General features: G+C 37.3%; 1 protein-coding gene across 2 annotated transcripts in view; it reads right to left on the reverse strand.

Annotated features, from left to right (window-relative positions):
• The window catches only part of LOC138693296 (cyclin-dependent kinase-like 1), a 112,359-nt gene that overhangs the window by 60,478 nt on the left and 35,985 nt on the right, over nucleotides 1–15,896 (reverse strand). The window contains exon 2 of one of the 2 annotated variants that reach the window (XM_069817160.1): nucleotides 11,809–11,941. The exons of the other annotated variant lie outside the window; for it this stretch is intronic. Coding sequence (XP_069673261.1) covers nucleotides 11,809–11,894 — 86 coding nt within the window. The 5' untranslated portion in view covers nucleotides 11,895–11,941. The remainder of the gene's footprint in view (nucleotides 1–11,808; nucleotides 11,942–15,896) is intronic. 2 annotated transcript variants of the gene reach the window in all.

Consider the following 15,896-nt stretch of genomic DNA (forward strand, 5'->3'; position numbering starts at 1 on the left):
TTTTGCAAATATTTAAAAACAATAATTAACAGTGCAATTTAGGTGAAATTGCAGTGGTAAGTTTCCAATTTATAATTATTACTATGTTGAACGTCTCTAAAAATAATATGTTAAAAGCCTAAAGCAGTGAAATGAATGTCGCGCTTAAGCGGTAAGAAGAGGGAAATTGTTATGTGTGTTACGTTGGGAATACTGAATGTGGTATTTCACACTTACCGCGTATTGGTTCTGTGCGGAAAACAAGCAAATACGCACGATCTCGCACAAAAGCATTTCCCGTATTTATTCCTCTCAAGTGTCATTTATATTTGTTACTGTTGCTCCAAGGTATTTGCATTTTTCCACATTTTCAAAGGATAAAAAGTATGAAGTAAAAACTTCATGCTTCTAGCATAAAATTATGAGAGTCTTTACGCTTTCAACACGATGAAATTTCCCGAAAAAATTGCGGGAAAACAGCTTTGTAAAGTTTGCGTGGAATTCAAATTGAGTGTAGCCATATAGCCATATAAACATGGCCATATACTTCCAAGCTCCGGAAATCACTGAAACTTGCTGAACATATAAATAAGAGATTGCCGTTTCATTTTTCAGAAAAAAAAACGAAAATGCGGTTTCCTTTATTGAAAATGACCAAAATTTCACCCGTCTCTCCCTTGAAGAGAGAATAACTATACGCTAAGATTTATTTATTTTTAAAGTTAGTTTAATGTAATAGTTAAATTTAAGTAGTCCACACCTGTGGAGTAACGGTTAATGCGTCTGGCCGCGAAACCAGGTGGCCCGGGTTCGAATCCCGATTGGGGCAAGTTACCCAGTTGAGATTTGTTCCGGGGTTTTCCCTTAACCCAATTTGAGCAAATGCTGGGTAACTTTCGGTGCTGGACCCCGGACTCATTTCACCGGCATTATCACCTTCATCTCTTTCAGACGCTAAATAACCTAAGATGTTTGATAAAGAACGTAAAATAATCTACTTAAAAATAAATTTAAGTATGAAATTAATAGAATATTTGAACTTCTTTCTTCAAGATTTTCATGATTTAAATTTTTTATACTGATGATAAGTTTTTTTTTCGCAGTGAGAAATTTTGTTAATTAATGGAATTTCCAAGTTTTTATTATAAATTGTGAAATAATGCGTGAAACTCCCAAAAAAATGAAAAGTAAAAAACTGTTAATTCCCTTCCGCCATGGATGTAGCATCTCGGTAATTCTCTATTACAAGGGCAATAAAAGTACCGAAAAATGCAGATATGGACTTAATTCAAAACTCGACATAACATAGTGGTGGAAAAAATGAACGCAACCCACAAGACAGGATTTAAATGGCAACTACATACTGTGGGAGGGGTTGCACTCTACAGTGCAGTGACGGATTTACAGACAGTTGCGCCACTACGCTCCTACCTACTGTATGTAATTAGAATAGTCCATTCACGTGATATTTAATTAATCATTAATTTTTCAAAGCAATTTCTTCGAAATTGGGATTTATATCTGTGCATGCTATTTTCAGTTGCGCAAGGAGATGAGCATCGCTTCAGCGGGATCTGTGGTTGGACTTAAATTTTATTTTAGAAAACAGCTGTTCGGACTGGTAGGTTGATGAATACATATGGTCCACGATACAACCGTTCAAAGATCATTGTAGAAGTAACATAGACCGTTCGCAGATAGCTGCAGTGACTTGAAATCAAATACAAAACGCAAAATTTATAGATACACGAGGTACTACGTTATGGACTACAAAATTTGAATAGTTGTATCGTGGACAATAGTTATGTTCCAGGACCATAGTTGTGGGAAATGACGGTACTCATTATTTTTGAAGCAAACTGTCTAAGCAGTGGATATGTAGTACTGGACATCTTTTAAAAAATTTTAGCCCCCAGTAGACCTTCACATTCTGCTTTCAAGAAGCCATCATTCTGCAAATCCAGTACCTCTAACAGCAATTCTGGGATAACATTTTCAATTTAAACATGAACAGGAGTGGCAAAAATATTGAAATCTTTCTCCATCCTTTAAAAAATCACTGAATCTGTGTTCTTAACTCGTATAACAGATGATCTATTTTAAGAATATAGCCTACATATTTAAGTTTGCGTCCTGAATATTTGTAACTGATCCTAAACATGAGAAATGAAAGAACCGCCTTTCTTGTAAGTGTGATATCCTCTCGATTCATATGATTCTGGGAAAGACATTGTATCACTAATGAAGCTCTGAAGTACAGCAATCCAGTATAATCCGCCACGTACACGCGCAGTATTTTAATGGAGTGGGGGAAGGGGAAGGTAGGGGGTAAGTTTGATGCTTCGCTGAGGTCTGACATCACTGCGGCAATGCCGCGGGAATGCCCGCCATTGGCATAACAAGAAAGGAAGTAAGAATGAATGCGTGAAAGAATTAATGAATAAATGAATTAATAATATGAAGAAAAAAGAAGGAAAAAGTAGGGGAAGTAAGAAGAAAACGGAAGGAATAAGAAGAGAAAAAAGGAAGTCAGGAAAAACAAAAGAAAGCATGCAATGGAGAAAAAGGAAATAAAAGTAGAGATAAAAATAAAGATGAAGGACAGAAAAGAATAAAGAAAGAGTACGAAGAAGGGGAGAAAGAAAGAATAAAAGGAAAGGTGGAAGAAGAAAGGAAGGGAGGGTGGAAAGCAAGAAATATATGACCGAAGTAGGAAGCGGGAAACAGTGCTATATTGGCATTACAAATGTCGTAGAACATGTCTGAGATCGAATCTCGGCCTTTGTATAAAAACAGCGAGTCGATCGATATTCGCCTGTGCCCTCAGTGTAATACGAGACACATACTTGTGGGTAAGATTCAAGTATCTCCATTGATTTTCTTACCAGTGCAATTGTAATGAAAATGATCCAGTCCTGGTTACTAATATAGCAACACTCAGAATATCTGCAATAGTGGAGTGTATGCAAATAGCCCGTGGAGCTAGCAACCCCTGGCCTTTGCGTGCGCTCCACCACGCCGCAGCGGAACTCAGCAACCACCTCATCGTATTAATTTCAGCAATAAATATCGCGGAGCCCACAGGTTTCATATGCACTCAGATTCGCGAGTGTATTGCGGAGTAATAAATAAGAGAAGTTACGGATTTGATACCTTATCAGGAAACGGGATTAAAACGAATTACATTCAGTAACGTGTAGACGATTGTAGACTTTACTTCTGATACCATCTTTGTGAAGTTTTATGATCTTATATTTACTTCTGATTTATAATTTCTGATCTGCTCAAATTATTGAGAATTATAAAAGTTCAAACGTATTACTCTGTAGGTCAAGTGGGGTAGCGTTTCTGATAAATCCAGTGGAACTAGGTTCTATTTATGGGAATGTAATGGAAATAGTGAACTGTAGGCCAACAGTATAAAGAAGATACAGTATGAACAACTATGTCATTTCGTGGGAACAAATTCTGAGTGCGCATGTCAAGAAACCGGGTGTATTATCTGGAATCTCCACCAGATGGTTCTCCATCTACGACAGGGCTGGCATAATTTAATATTAACTGAAAAGATTTGTTACTCATATTTTAACAAATTGAAAGACATGAGGAAAAGGAATGGCAAAATAATCATAATAATATTTACTTCCGTATGTAAACATCATGAAAATATTCTCTAATTGACCCTAATTTTAAAGTCACTGGTAGATGCTTATGTTGGTAACGTAATATTGAACCATTAGCTACATAGATCATAACATTCGTTTCGATGAAGTTACGACGTCAACAATGGATATAATAAATTTCTTTTGACTAGCCTGTGGTAGGACCATAATTCGTTATCAGTAAGATAAGTAACCTAGAAGTTGACTGTTATATAACGAGAGGAAGGGAACATAAACAATACGGTTTAAAGGCTCATTCACAATGAAAATTAAACATAACGTAAGCGTTAACTTAAAAATGTAAACGTTACGGTAAAATCAAGAAGTCATACCATCATTCACGATGGGAACATAAACATAACCACAAAGATACTTGGTAACCATGGAAACATAACAACGACGTCATTTCCTCATATTCTGTCGTATACTTCAGCGCTCCACGATTGTGTTGTGTGTGCAAATCACGTAACGTCTAACGGCAATGTTAATGTCAGTGTTTATGTGAATTATTGTGAATAATCCCATTTGGTAACCTGGACGCAAACATCTGTGTTTATGTTACTGTTATGTTTAAGTTTCATTGTGAATGGGCCTTAAGGGTGCTGCGCCGAAACAGACCAATCAGAGCATAGTAAACAATATCAGACAACGCGACCATATGAGAGGGTCCTTGTTCAAAATCCGCTTAATGCAGTTTTTGATTACAGTAAATTGAGTTATATGAAATAGTCTTGCAGATTCTCAAAGCGAATATCTCGTGTTGTATGTAACAAAAAACTATATCATATTGGTGGAAAGTTAAATTAAACTAGATTTTCAGGTTTTCATAATTTGTTTTGATGCAGTAAATGTGGGCATTTGGTGTTACGTTTCTGTTTGTAAACGCACGAGAACATTTCGAAGAAGTCACGCGATACCTGTATTAAAAGATAATATGTGTAAAATACCCGCCCAGAAGTGGTGTGTATTGTGCAAACTCTTGGGGAGATGAAGTAAAAGTGAAGCCAAGATTGATTGAGTTCATGGCGGTGTTCGTGTGTAAGATACTCCACTAAATTATGCGTTGTGTTACAGAACCACAAAGCAGCTTGTTATCGCGATTACCTATCAAACCAAAGAGAATTTCTGATGAGAACAAAACACCAACAGACCATGTTCGTATCTTCAAATACGAGTAATATGTAAAGATATAAATTGGAGAATTGTTTCCATACTTACTACTTGCTTACGGCTTTTAAGGAACCCGGAGGTTCATTGCCGCCCTCACATAAGCCCGCCATCAGTCCCTATCCTGAGCAACATTAATTCAGTTTCTGTCATCATATCCTACCTCTCTCAAATTCATTTTAATATTATCCTCCCATCTACGTTTCGGTTTCTCCAAAGGTCTTTTTTTCCCTCCGATCTCCCAACTAACACTCTGTATGCATTTCTGGACTCACCCATACGTGCTACATGCCTTGTCCATCTCAAACGTCTGGATTTAATGTTCCTAATTATGTCAGGTGAAGAATACAATGCGTGCATTTCTGCTTTGTGTAACTTTCTCCATTCTCCTGTAACTTCATCCCTCTTAGCTCCAAATATTTTCCTAAGAACTTTATTCTCAAACATCCTTAATCTCTGTTCTTTTCTCTCAAAGTGAGAGTCCAAGTTTCACAGCCATACAGAACAACCGGTAATATAACTGTTTTATAAATTATAACTTTCAGATTTTTTGACAACAGACTAGATGACAAATGCTTCTCAACCGAATAATAACAGGCATTTCACTGTGCAATCCCACACGAATGTCCGTTGCCAATAGTGACATTTACGTTCTCTTAGGTGGATGCCGTACAGTGTGCTGACTCGATGTAAATCTCACATTTATTCGTCTAGAACTCTATCACCTCTCAAAAAATCCAGAAATAAATTTAAGTTAAGGGATTTTAAGGTTTGTAAATGTATTTATACAAAATAAAGGAATCAGTATATCCTTTTTTTTTTGTTATAGGAGTTAAGAACATTTTTCACTAAAAATTGTTAGTTAAATGTATTTGTAACAGCACAATTAAGTCCAGTTTTGATGTGATACTTGACTTCGTTGGAAAGAAATCGTCCTAGATGTCCTGTTTAACTTTTGACATAGATGTACACTTTGTTTAGCAGACTGTGGATTGTGCGTGCTGTCCCCATCCGAAACTATCACGCAACGAGACTTCTGTGAAAAAAGACAAACAGAAATCAATGTCTGTTCTTATCGATTGGATTATTTTCTTTCCTCAGTTGCCTTTGTATGGTTGAAAATTCTTTAACAACATAATCGACCTAACAGTAGTTTGAGAAAATTGGTAAATAATGAGATAGGCCTATAGTGCTTTAGTCATATAAGGAACAACATCGAAATTGAAGCATTCATAAATATGAATGTATATTTTTAAAAACGAATCTCTGAACACCATGCAAAATAACAGGCTGAGTGAGACGATTTGTGACAGAAATGTAAAAGACTTAATTTTGATACGATTAAAAAAAATTAGGGCTGTATAATATGATCCGTGCGCACTGTTGGAGAGTCAGGAAACGTTTTATTTCTGTTGATTGAGAGCGGTTGTTTGTTAACGGGTCACCCTATGAGCTTAATTTTCTTTGTTTTGTTTGTCCACATCTGTGGAGTAACGGTCAGCGCGTCTGACCGCGAAACCAGGTGGCCCGGGTTCGATTCCCGGTTGGGGCAAGTTACCTGGTTGAGGTTTTTTTCCGGGGTTTTCCCTCAACTCAATATGAGCAAATGCTGGGTAACTTTCGGTGCTGAACCCCTGACTCATTTCACCGGCATTATCACCTTAATCTCATTCAGACGCTAAATAACCTAAGCAATTGATAAAGCGCCGTAAAATAACCTACTAAAATAAAAAATATAACATTTGAAACTATCCGGTAAAATAAAAAATAATTTTACGCTACCGGGAGGCGAATTCACAACATATAGGCTAATACGGAGAGCAGAGACATTACCCCTACGCCACACACACACGCACACGCACATACACTCCCTTGTAAGGTTGACTATATATTGTAGACGGATGACTTTCATTGAACAAACATCACGGCAAGGCCTTTAAGTGCAGTTCGTTTACACGTGTGAACCGCGCGGTAGAACTGAACGTTTCTAACGACCGAGAGTCGGTCCATTCTTTTTGCCGCGAAGTGTACAGACCCAGAAAAAAAAATGGGCCACCTAATTTTACTAAGTTCCAGACAAAACGCATTGCGCATGTGCAGTAAACTAGAGCGCCTAAATGTATGCTTCTTGTGGACAGTTTTGCGAAGTTTGTTGCCTACATTCAGGAGGACTGTTATCAAGACCCGGCCCACATTTTATTTCCGTGTCTGTATTTTGAAGGACTTAAGTATTGAGCGGACAAAAATGTTTCAAGATCTGTAGCGGGGTTCATAAGAGGCTACTCCGTTTCGGAGCATGCGCAATGTGGCATTCTTTGACTTAGAAAATACTGGAATCGCTTAACTATTATGTCCCTCATTGTACGTTAAAATAGAATGACAATGACAGTGATTGTTGGGATAATGATGGGACTTCGAAAATATAAATGAGGCTACACCTGCTCTAAACACCGTCTTTAATTATTGTAATGCCATTCGAAAGCCGCGGTTTGAATCCGGGTATCCAGTGTGGGAAGTCGATTTTCTGGCCTGTCAAAGAATATATACACACATCAAACATCTATATAACCGTTATTACCAGAATTCAAATCAACGTCGGTGAGTTGCATGTGGTTTTAATGCTGTTTTACATCTCTTTATATCGGGCTAAACTTATAATAAAAGTCTTTGAATAAATAAATGAGACATAAATAAACAATGGCTTAAATGTCCTTGAACAAATATTAGCCTATATAGTTATACTGGCCCCTTAACCCACATGTTAACTAGTTCATTATGTAACACTGACAGTGAACTTGGGACCCCGAAGTCCTGCTCGAATACTGTCATCATCAGCTGCTAAATCATTCATCGTCCTCCTGCAGCGGCGTTGATGACTGCAGCTGTCGCGTTTCTGCCTTCTTTTGTTCCATTATTCACGTCATCGATCTGACCGGCCGCGTTCCGCTAACTCGGTTTCTCATTTAAGTTGCATAATAGCATGAAAAGACTCTTTTTAATCCATCAGCATGTTTTTTTCAAGGTGACATTTGCTTATTCAGATTGTTAGCTTTTAGTAACTTTTGCAATTGTGTTGCTAAAGGAGAGATATCAGGGCCAAATTTAGGTATAGTGCCGCCCCTAGGCAGTCCTAAAATTTGCCGCCCCCCAACTCCCACAAACACTTTATGAGCAGCTATTATACAGGTCATGTTTGGTTTAAATTATTAGTCTTATAAAGGGTGATTCACGAGGATTTACCGTCCTTTATGGATCTTATTTCTGAAGACATTTTGAGCAAGAAATGTCATATAAACATAGTTCCTATTCTCAATATTTTCAGAGTACACTAATTTAAAGTTGTTTGTAAAATACGTTTTTCCTTTAGTTTGGAGGTAAAAGAATAATACAAATGGGAGATGAACCATTCAGAAGTATAATTTATTTAATTGGCAAGTATTATGAATATTACAGATTTATCAATTTGTCATACAGAATAATATCTGTAATATTGACAATTGAGGCGCTGACATGGGAAAGGTAGTAACTACCAAAAACAAAATTTTTCAGGGGAAGAAAAAACAAATTTATGAACACTTTCTCACTTACATTATTACAGAAACTGCTTTAAATGAAAAGCATGCACTCATGTTTGTGTTACATATCAAATTTGAAAAGTCTGGCACAGATTTATCTGTGAAATCCTATTTTATGAAAATACAACATTGAAATCACTCCTTAGCCAAACTGAGAATTAACGTTATTCATACATTATGCACAACTTTTTCGGTAAAATACTTTTCATCAAGGAAGTGTAACATAGATAACAAGTCTCTCTTTTCGGCATCAGGCACGACTGGTCTTCTTTCAAGGCGTTGCAAGCACTGCAAGTTAGTGATTGGCGTTAATGACTGTCCTTTCTTAAAAATCCTGTGCTGTTTCCACATTTCTAGGTCATTAAATGACTGTCTTGTTTTTATTAGAGGAAAATCAGCTCTTGAGAGTCTAATCCAGTTGAGGGTGCTGATTTTGATAGGAGTTGTATTCAAAAACTTGCCACATTCTGCAGAGAAGTCGAAGAAATCCTCATCCTTCATCATTATTACTTTATTAGACCTTACCTCTTCTGGAACCATGGTCTTGCATCTTTTTTTTTCTTTTCTCTATGATGCCAAATTCCCTATCACATGGCATGTAGGAATGTTCTGAAACCAGGAATTTCAAGTCCACTGAATCAAAATGTTTCTTGGCAATAATGTAAATCAGGACCATTAGAATCATCCGATTCTTATTCTGCCCTGCACAGTTATCAGCCCACATTTGTCTAGACACACTCTGATGTTGCAAAAGGAGTTACTGCCTTCTCCGCGCCAACACCTGTGCACATACAACTTACAACATCTAGTGACTACGTTTCCAACTTCGTTTCATTACATACGGACATACTACCTTCTCTGTGCCATTGGCATGGCTATTTACTACCTTCTCAATGAAAAACCTAAAAATTCGAATTTTTGGCAGTTACGACCTTTCCCATGTCAATGCCTCAATTAATATTTGAGGAGAAAAATTCGCTCCGGCGCCGGGGATCGAACCCGGGTCCTTGGTTCTACGTACCAAACGCTCTGACCACTGAGCTACGCCGAATTCAATCCACAGCACCGGATCGAATTCTCCTCCTTCAATGTTCCCCTTTGTGGCCTGACTCCAAGTTAGGCATATATGTTGACGTATATGTCCAATGTCAACTGCCATTATAGTGCATATGTCTGTACAGATTACTGTACACTTAACTGCGGAATCCCGGCCAAATAAGTCACTCAGCTGAGTGCGCTCCTAGTATAATGGCAGTTGACATTGGACATATACGTCAACATAAATGCCTAACTTGGAGTCAGGTCATAAAGGGGAACATTGAAGGAGGAGAATTCGATCCGATGCTGTGGTTTGAATTCGGCGTAGCTCAGTGGTGAGAGCGCTTGGTACGTAGGACCAAGGACCCGAGTTCGATCCCCGGTGCCGGAGCAAATTTTTCTTCTCAAATATTAATTATTATGAAGCTAAAAATGTGCTGTGAACTTCTTAGTTGCTTCGTACGGACATTTTTTTATATTTTTTAACTAGAAAATTACATTATTCTTACGCACTTATCACAACAGTTATTACAAATCACACTACTTTTACCGACTTATATAAGTTCAATTTTGCATCCTAATTTACAGTCTTGGAGAGTTTGCAACACATTTTTAAAAAATGTCGCCGTCCACTTGAGTACACTTGGCCGCACGCTTGTGAACGGCACTCGTCGTTCTACGTAACTGCATACGGCTATCTTTGATTTCCGTAGCGCTCGCGCTGGCTGCTGACTGCACGCTGACCAAGATCACGCGTTCACAGCAATGCGTTCCAATAACGAAACGTAACTTTGTAAATACTGAGAATAGGACTCATGTTTATATGACTTTTTTTGCTCAGAATGTCTTCGGAAATAAGCTCCGTAGAGGACGGTAAATCCCCGTGAATCACCCTGTATGAAATGTTACAATTCAGAAAACAATAGATTAATGTTATGTTTTATTTAACGACGCTCGCAACTGCAGAGGTTATATCAGCGTCGCCGGATGTGCCGGAATTTTGTCCCGCAGGAGTTCTTTTACATGCCAGTAAATCTATTGACATGAGCCTGTCGCATTTAAGCACACTTAAGTGCCATCGACCTGGCCCGGGATCGAACCCGCAACCTTGGGCATAGAAGGCCAGCGCTATACCAACTCGCCAACCAGGTCAACGAAAACAATAGAATACTGTAATCAAAATACATGCATCTTACTTGTGAATTATAAAGATTTCCTTCGCACTTTTTTCACAGAGAAAGCATTGATGGTGTCATAAAGTCGATCTGACGAAGTACATCACACTCGATTCGAAGAAACATATTCAAACTTATTCATTGTTGAAACAAATTGATTTGTGAAAAGCAGTAAATAAGTAAGTAAACAAATAAATGAATATACTGATGTTGAATCACTGATAATTCTGAAACTTAAACCAGTTTTGAACTTTCGACAATTTAGAATAACTCTTCTCGGGTTCTCAGCCAGGTGAGTTGGAGATTAGCTTCCAAGCTTTCGACGGCTAGCTCTGAAGAAGATGGCAGAGCTAGCCGTCGAAAGCTTGGAAGCTAATCTCCAACTTACCTGGCTGAAAACCCGAGAAGAGTTATTCTATATCAAACGCCGGGAAAGCCTCAAGTCATACATTTCGACTATTTATTACGTAACATAACAAATAGGGAATTAGTCATAATATAATGGAGAATAGATTACAATAGATTTGAGCGTGTTTTACTTCTTTAATCACACATTTAAAATAACTTCTTTTAGAGAATAACTGAAAAAAAAATGGGTAGCTCGTGCTAACTGACCATCTGCTAATAAAATCATCAATGAATGATATGTTTTGTTGAAAAATATAAATAATTAACAAATATTTAAGCTTTTCACACAAACTTTTTAAATTTTAAGTATAACTATATGCAAGACAAAATCGTGTACCTAGTTTTAAATTATTTGAAATACATATGCAAATTTTGTTATAAAATGAGTATGAAATAGTGAGTAAAAGAATAAATAACAACTCGTGAAGATTGATATGTGGCATACAGTGCAGGGTTTGAAATGAAGTAATCAAGTTAAAATGTCGGAATAGGTTTTGTGTTTGTTTCAAGCCACACATAAGTTGGGACGGATATCGGTTTTCTATTGATTTGTGTGTTGATGTTATGATTCAGTCTCATTAGCAACAGGGATTATTCACTCGTACAAACGGTGCTAGAAAGCTGTTGTGACATGTCGGAAAACTGTGCAGCAAATGTATAACATCGAGCGACGTGATCCACGTGTACAACTCATCAAGTAGTGCATGTGTACGGCTCATCAAAACTGAAGTGGCATTGGTTCTGATCCAATGAGGATGCGTATCAGAAGATGCAACAACTCACCAAATAAGTTTCTCTTTTTACCTCTCAAAGATATCGACGCTAGATCCTGGCGGTGACCGATGGGCCTCCAAGCGATTTTCCAGCTCCCTCCAAAATCTACGTAGCATATCTGATACCGCGGCGTGGACCCGGTGTGGTGTTTGCGTCTTCAATTCTGGCGGAGTCACCAAGTTCCATAACTGTTACATTGCTGATTATCTCATTTTGTTCATTTCATTAAAATACATTTGAAATACAGGGTCAGCCAAAAAAATGCATACACTCTTTAAGGAACGAAAACTATTTATTATGTGTTTGTTTTACATTTAAATACTGATCACACATGTACAGTAGTACTGTCTTCAGTTAAGCACATGGTTACTTTAGATCAGTATGCTCATTCTCTGACTCCCGATTACGTTCTGTAATCAAAACCTTCGAATGTAGAGCGTGCTGTTCCCCATTCGAAGCTCGACGGATGGCTGCAGAAGGCAGTTCAAGTACTTAGTAAACGCACGAACAGTGCGGGACAATGACAGTCAAAACCTTCTGTAAGCAAACGATCATTCCGTACAGTGTGGGAGGAAGACTATTTTTGTTGTACGTTCGGTGAAAACGGAAAGTGATTACCAGGGAAAGGGATTTGGAGTATTATAAAGAATGGTGAAACGTAGTATAGATATTCGTAGCTCAGTGACTGCCAAGCGAGCTGCGTCACGGCGCATGGAAGAGTACAGTCCACTTCATACAAACTTACACGCAACGTCTGTAAATATATTTCAGAATAAACAAATGGAATAGTTTAATGACATATAGTGACCTACATACATAATCTGCATTTCTTTTTGAACTACATGTGCTTTTCTTGGCAACGCACAAGATACCAATAAACAACATTACAAATATACATAATTAAATATCAACCTCTGCATCTTCGCGTGTCAGTGGACATATTGATGTTGATAGATAGTTGTCTTCTGTATGGAACTCGCCTCTGAATATGTGTGTTTTTCTGTCAGGAGCGTGTTAAATTAAAACCTTTATTTACAATGCCATGAAATATGATAATATGTATACACCGTATACTACAATATTTGCAATATACTACAATATTTACAATATAGCCTAATAAAGTATCATTAAATGTTGAACAAAATGTGGAACTAAACGAAATGGCATTTTCAATTAATGCTACGCCTTGTTATAATAAATTGTAAATATTATTTTCAAATTTTCAAAATACAACTTTGCTCTGTTGCAAGGAAGGAAATTTTGTAACATGGAAAAACTCCGCTCTCCATCTGCAGAGACAATTAGAGAGTACTTGAAACAAGATACGTCAATTATATTCACATGTTGAATGACGTCATTGGGACACGTCTTTGTTAGTACATCTGAAATCCGACTAAGAATATCGTACCCATCATTTTTAATCAAAACTTTGTTCATTTTTTCACCAACACGTTTTCCTATTTCACCTTCTACTGCACTCAGTTTATTTACAATAGTCCTCATAATATTTATTTGCTCAACTAGTTCCACTCCTGACTTTCCTAATTGAATAATGGCATCCGGTAAATATCCAAAATTGGGCTTAATATCCGTGACTTCTTTCTCGATTGTTTCATCATTTAGCAGTTCCTGGCGTATTTGAATCGCAGCCGCGTCATCGGGATCGAAAGACTGGACCACTTTCTTCACAGATTGGAGGTGATGTGCGTAATAATTGCAAGCTTCTAACCATGACCCCCAGCTGTTAAGAACTGGACATGGGGGAAGCGACAATTTAGGGAATTGTTTCCTGAATTTTGATACTTGATCTGGAGGTTTTACAAATATAGTCTTTCAATTTTGTATTGTTAGTTGGTTTCACTTTCGGCATTGTACCTGCACTTCACTACTCTGAACTGCAAACCTTCACGTTGAAGTTCTTATGCGACAACTGTCCCGTTCACCTGTTGTTGACATGCAGAGATCTGCGAGTATGTCATGGAGGGGAGGACTTGGTATAAAGGGTTGTAAACAAATGACTGTGTAGATGCCAATACTAGCTTTTACTACTCCAAATTCCGTTCCCTAGTGATTACTATATTGTAAGGTACTGTCAGGAATACTACTTAGCAACATAAAACTACATTATAGGCTCTGCTACCCAGAACATGCCGAAGTGACAGAGAGGCTGTTTTCTGTAATATAGCCTATTTTCATGTACCAACATTATTATTATTATTATTATTATTATTATTATTATTATTATTATTATTATTGTGGTGATATTTTTATGAAATAATTTTTCAGGGGTGCAACGTGCACTACAGCTTCAAGAATTGAAAGCACTTCATGAAAGGCCAAACATTGAAGAGAGTCGAACAATTCAGAGTCTATGTTTTGGAGCAAGTTAACCTATGTAGTATGTTGGGAATTAGCTAAGGCACTAAAACCCTTCACGGATGGTGAACTTGTAAAGAGATGTATGGTGTCTGAACAAAATATAGTTAATTATGTCTCTGTACTGCAGCAGTTCAGATGTGAATTCACGGAACATAGATTTAGTGATTTTAGACGTATGGAGAGTGATATTAGTATTTTTGTTAATCTTTTCATAAATTTAGTACAATCCGTGAGAGTGCAGTTCCAGGACGAGTTAATTGATTTACTAAGTAACGTAGAATTCAGAACTAAATGCAGAGAATATGACTTGACAAGCATAGAATTATTTAAAAAATGAACAAAACTAAATATTACAAGATGAGCTTATTCGTTGCCACTATGTTAGCTACCTTCGCCTCGACATATGTGTGCGAACAATTATTTTCGAGAATGAAGGTTACTAAATCCAAACATAGGTCCCGATTAACAGATGAGCATCTTTAGCGTATTGCAGTAAATTCGTTGGAAATAGATTCCCGATTACTTGCAGAAAAGAATGCAGATGTTGAATAGGTGGAATATGAAAATGTTATTATGTATGATATTATTATATCATAACCAGGGAAAGGGATATGGAGTATTATAAAGAATGGTGAAACATAGTATAGATATTCGTAACTCAGTGACTGTCAAGCGAGCTGCATCACAGAGCATGGACGAGTACAGTTCACTTCATACAAACTTAAACGCAACGTGCTGTAAACGTATTTCAGAATAAACAAATTTTATAGTTTAATGACATATAGTATAATGAAATATCAATCTCTGCATCCTCGCATAGAAATAGTGATGGCTGATAGACAATTGTCTTCTGTAGGAACTCGCCTCTGAATATGTAGAACCAAACGAAATGGCATTTTCAATTAATGCTATGTTTTGTTGATGAAACAATTATTCCTGCTGTGCATTGTTATAATAAACTGTAAATATCATTTTCAAATTTTCTGTTGCAAGGAAAGAAATTTGTAACCTGGAAAAACTCCGCTCTACATCTGCAGAGACAATTGGAGAATAAGTACTTGAAACAAGATACGTCAATTAAATTCACATGTTGAATGACGTCATTGGGACACGTCTTTCTTAGTATATCTGAAATCCGACTAAGAATACTGTAACCATAATTTTTAATCAAAACTCTGTTCATTTTTTCACCAACACGTTTCCTACTTCACCTTCTACTGCACTCAGTTTACAATAACCCTCATAATATTTATTTGCTGAGCTAGTTCTACTCCTGACTTTTACTAATCGAATAATGGCATCCGGTAAATATAAACAAATTTGACTTAATATCCGTCACTTCTTTCTCGATTGTTCTATATTTAGCAGTTCCTGGCGTATTTGAATCGCAGCAGCGTCATCGGGATCGAAAGACTGGACCACTTTCTTCACAGATTGGAGGTGATGTGCGTAATAATTGCAAGCTTCTAACCATGACCCCCAGCTGTTAAGAACTGGACATGGGGGAAGCGACAATTTAGGAAATTGTTTCCTGAATTTTGATACTCGAACTGGAGCTTTTACAAATATAGTCTTTCAATTTTGTATAGTTAGTTGGTTTCACTTTCGGCATTGTACCTGCACTTCACTACTCTGAACTCCAACCTGCATGTTGAAGTTCTTATGCGACAACTGTCCCGTTCACCTGTTGTTGACGTGCAGAGATCTGCGAGTATGTCATGGAGGGGAGGACTTGGTAA

This window comes from Periplaneta americana, chromosome 17 (assembly GCF_040183065.1).
Source record: "Periplaneta americana isolate PAMFEO1 chromosome 17, P.americana_PAMFEO1_priV1, whole genome shotgun sequence".
Lineage (NCBI taxonomy): Eukaryota > Metazoa > Arthropoda > Insecta > Blattodea > Blattidae > Periplaneta > Periplaneta americana.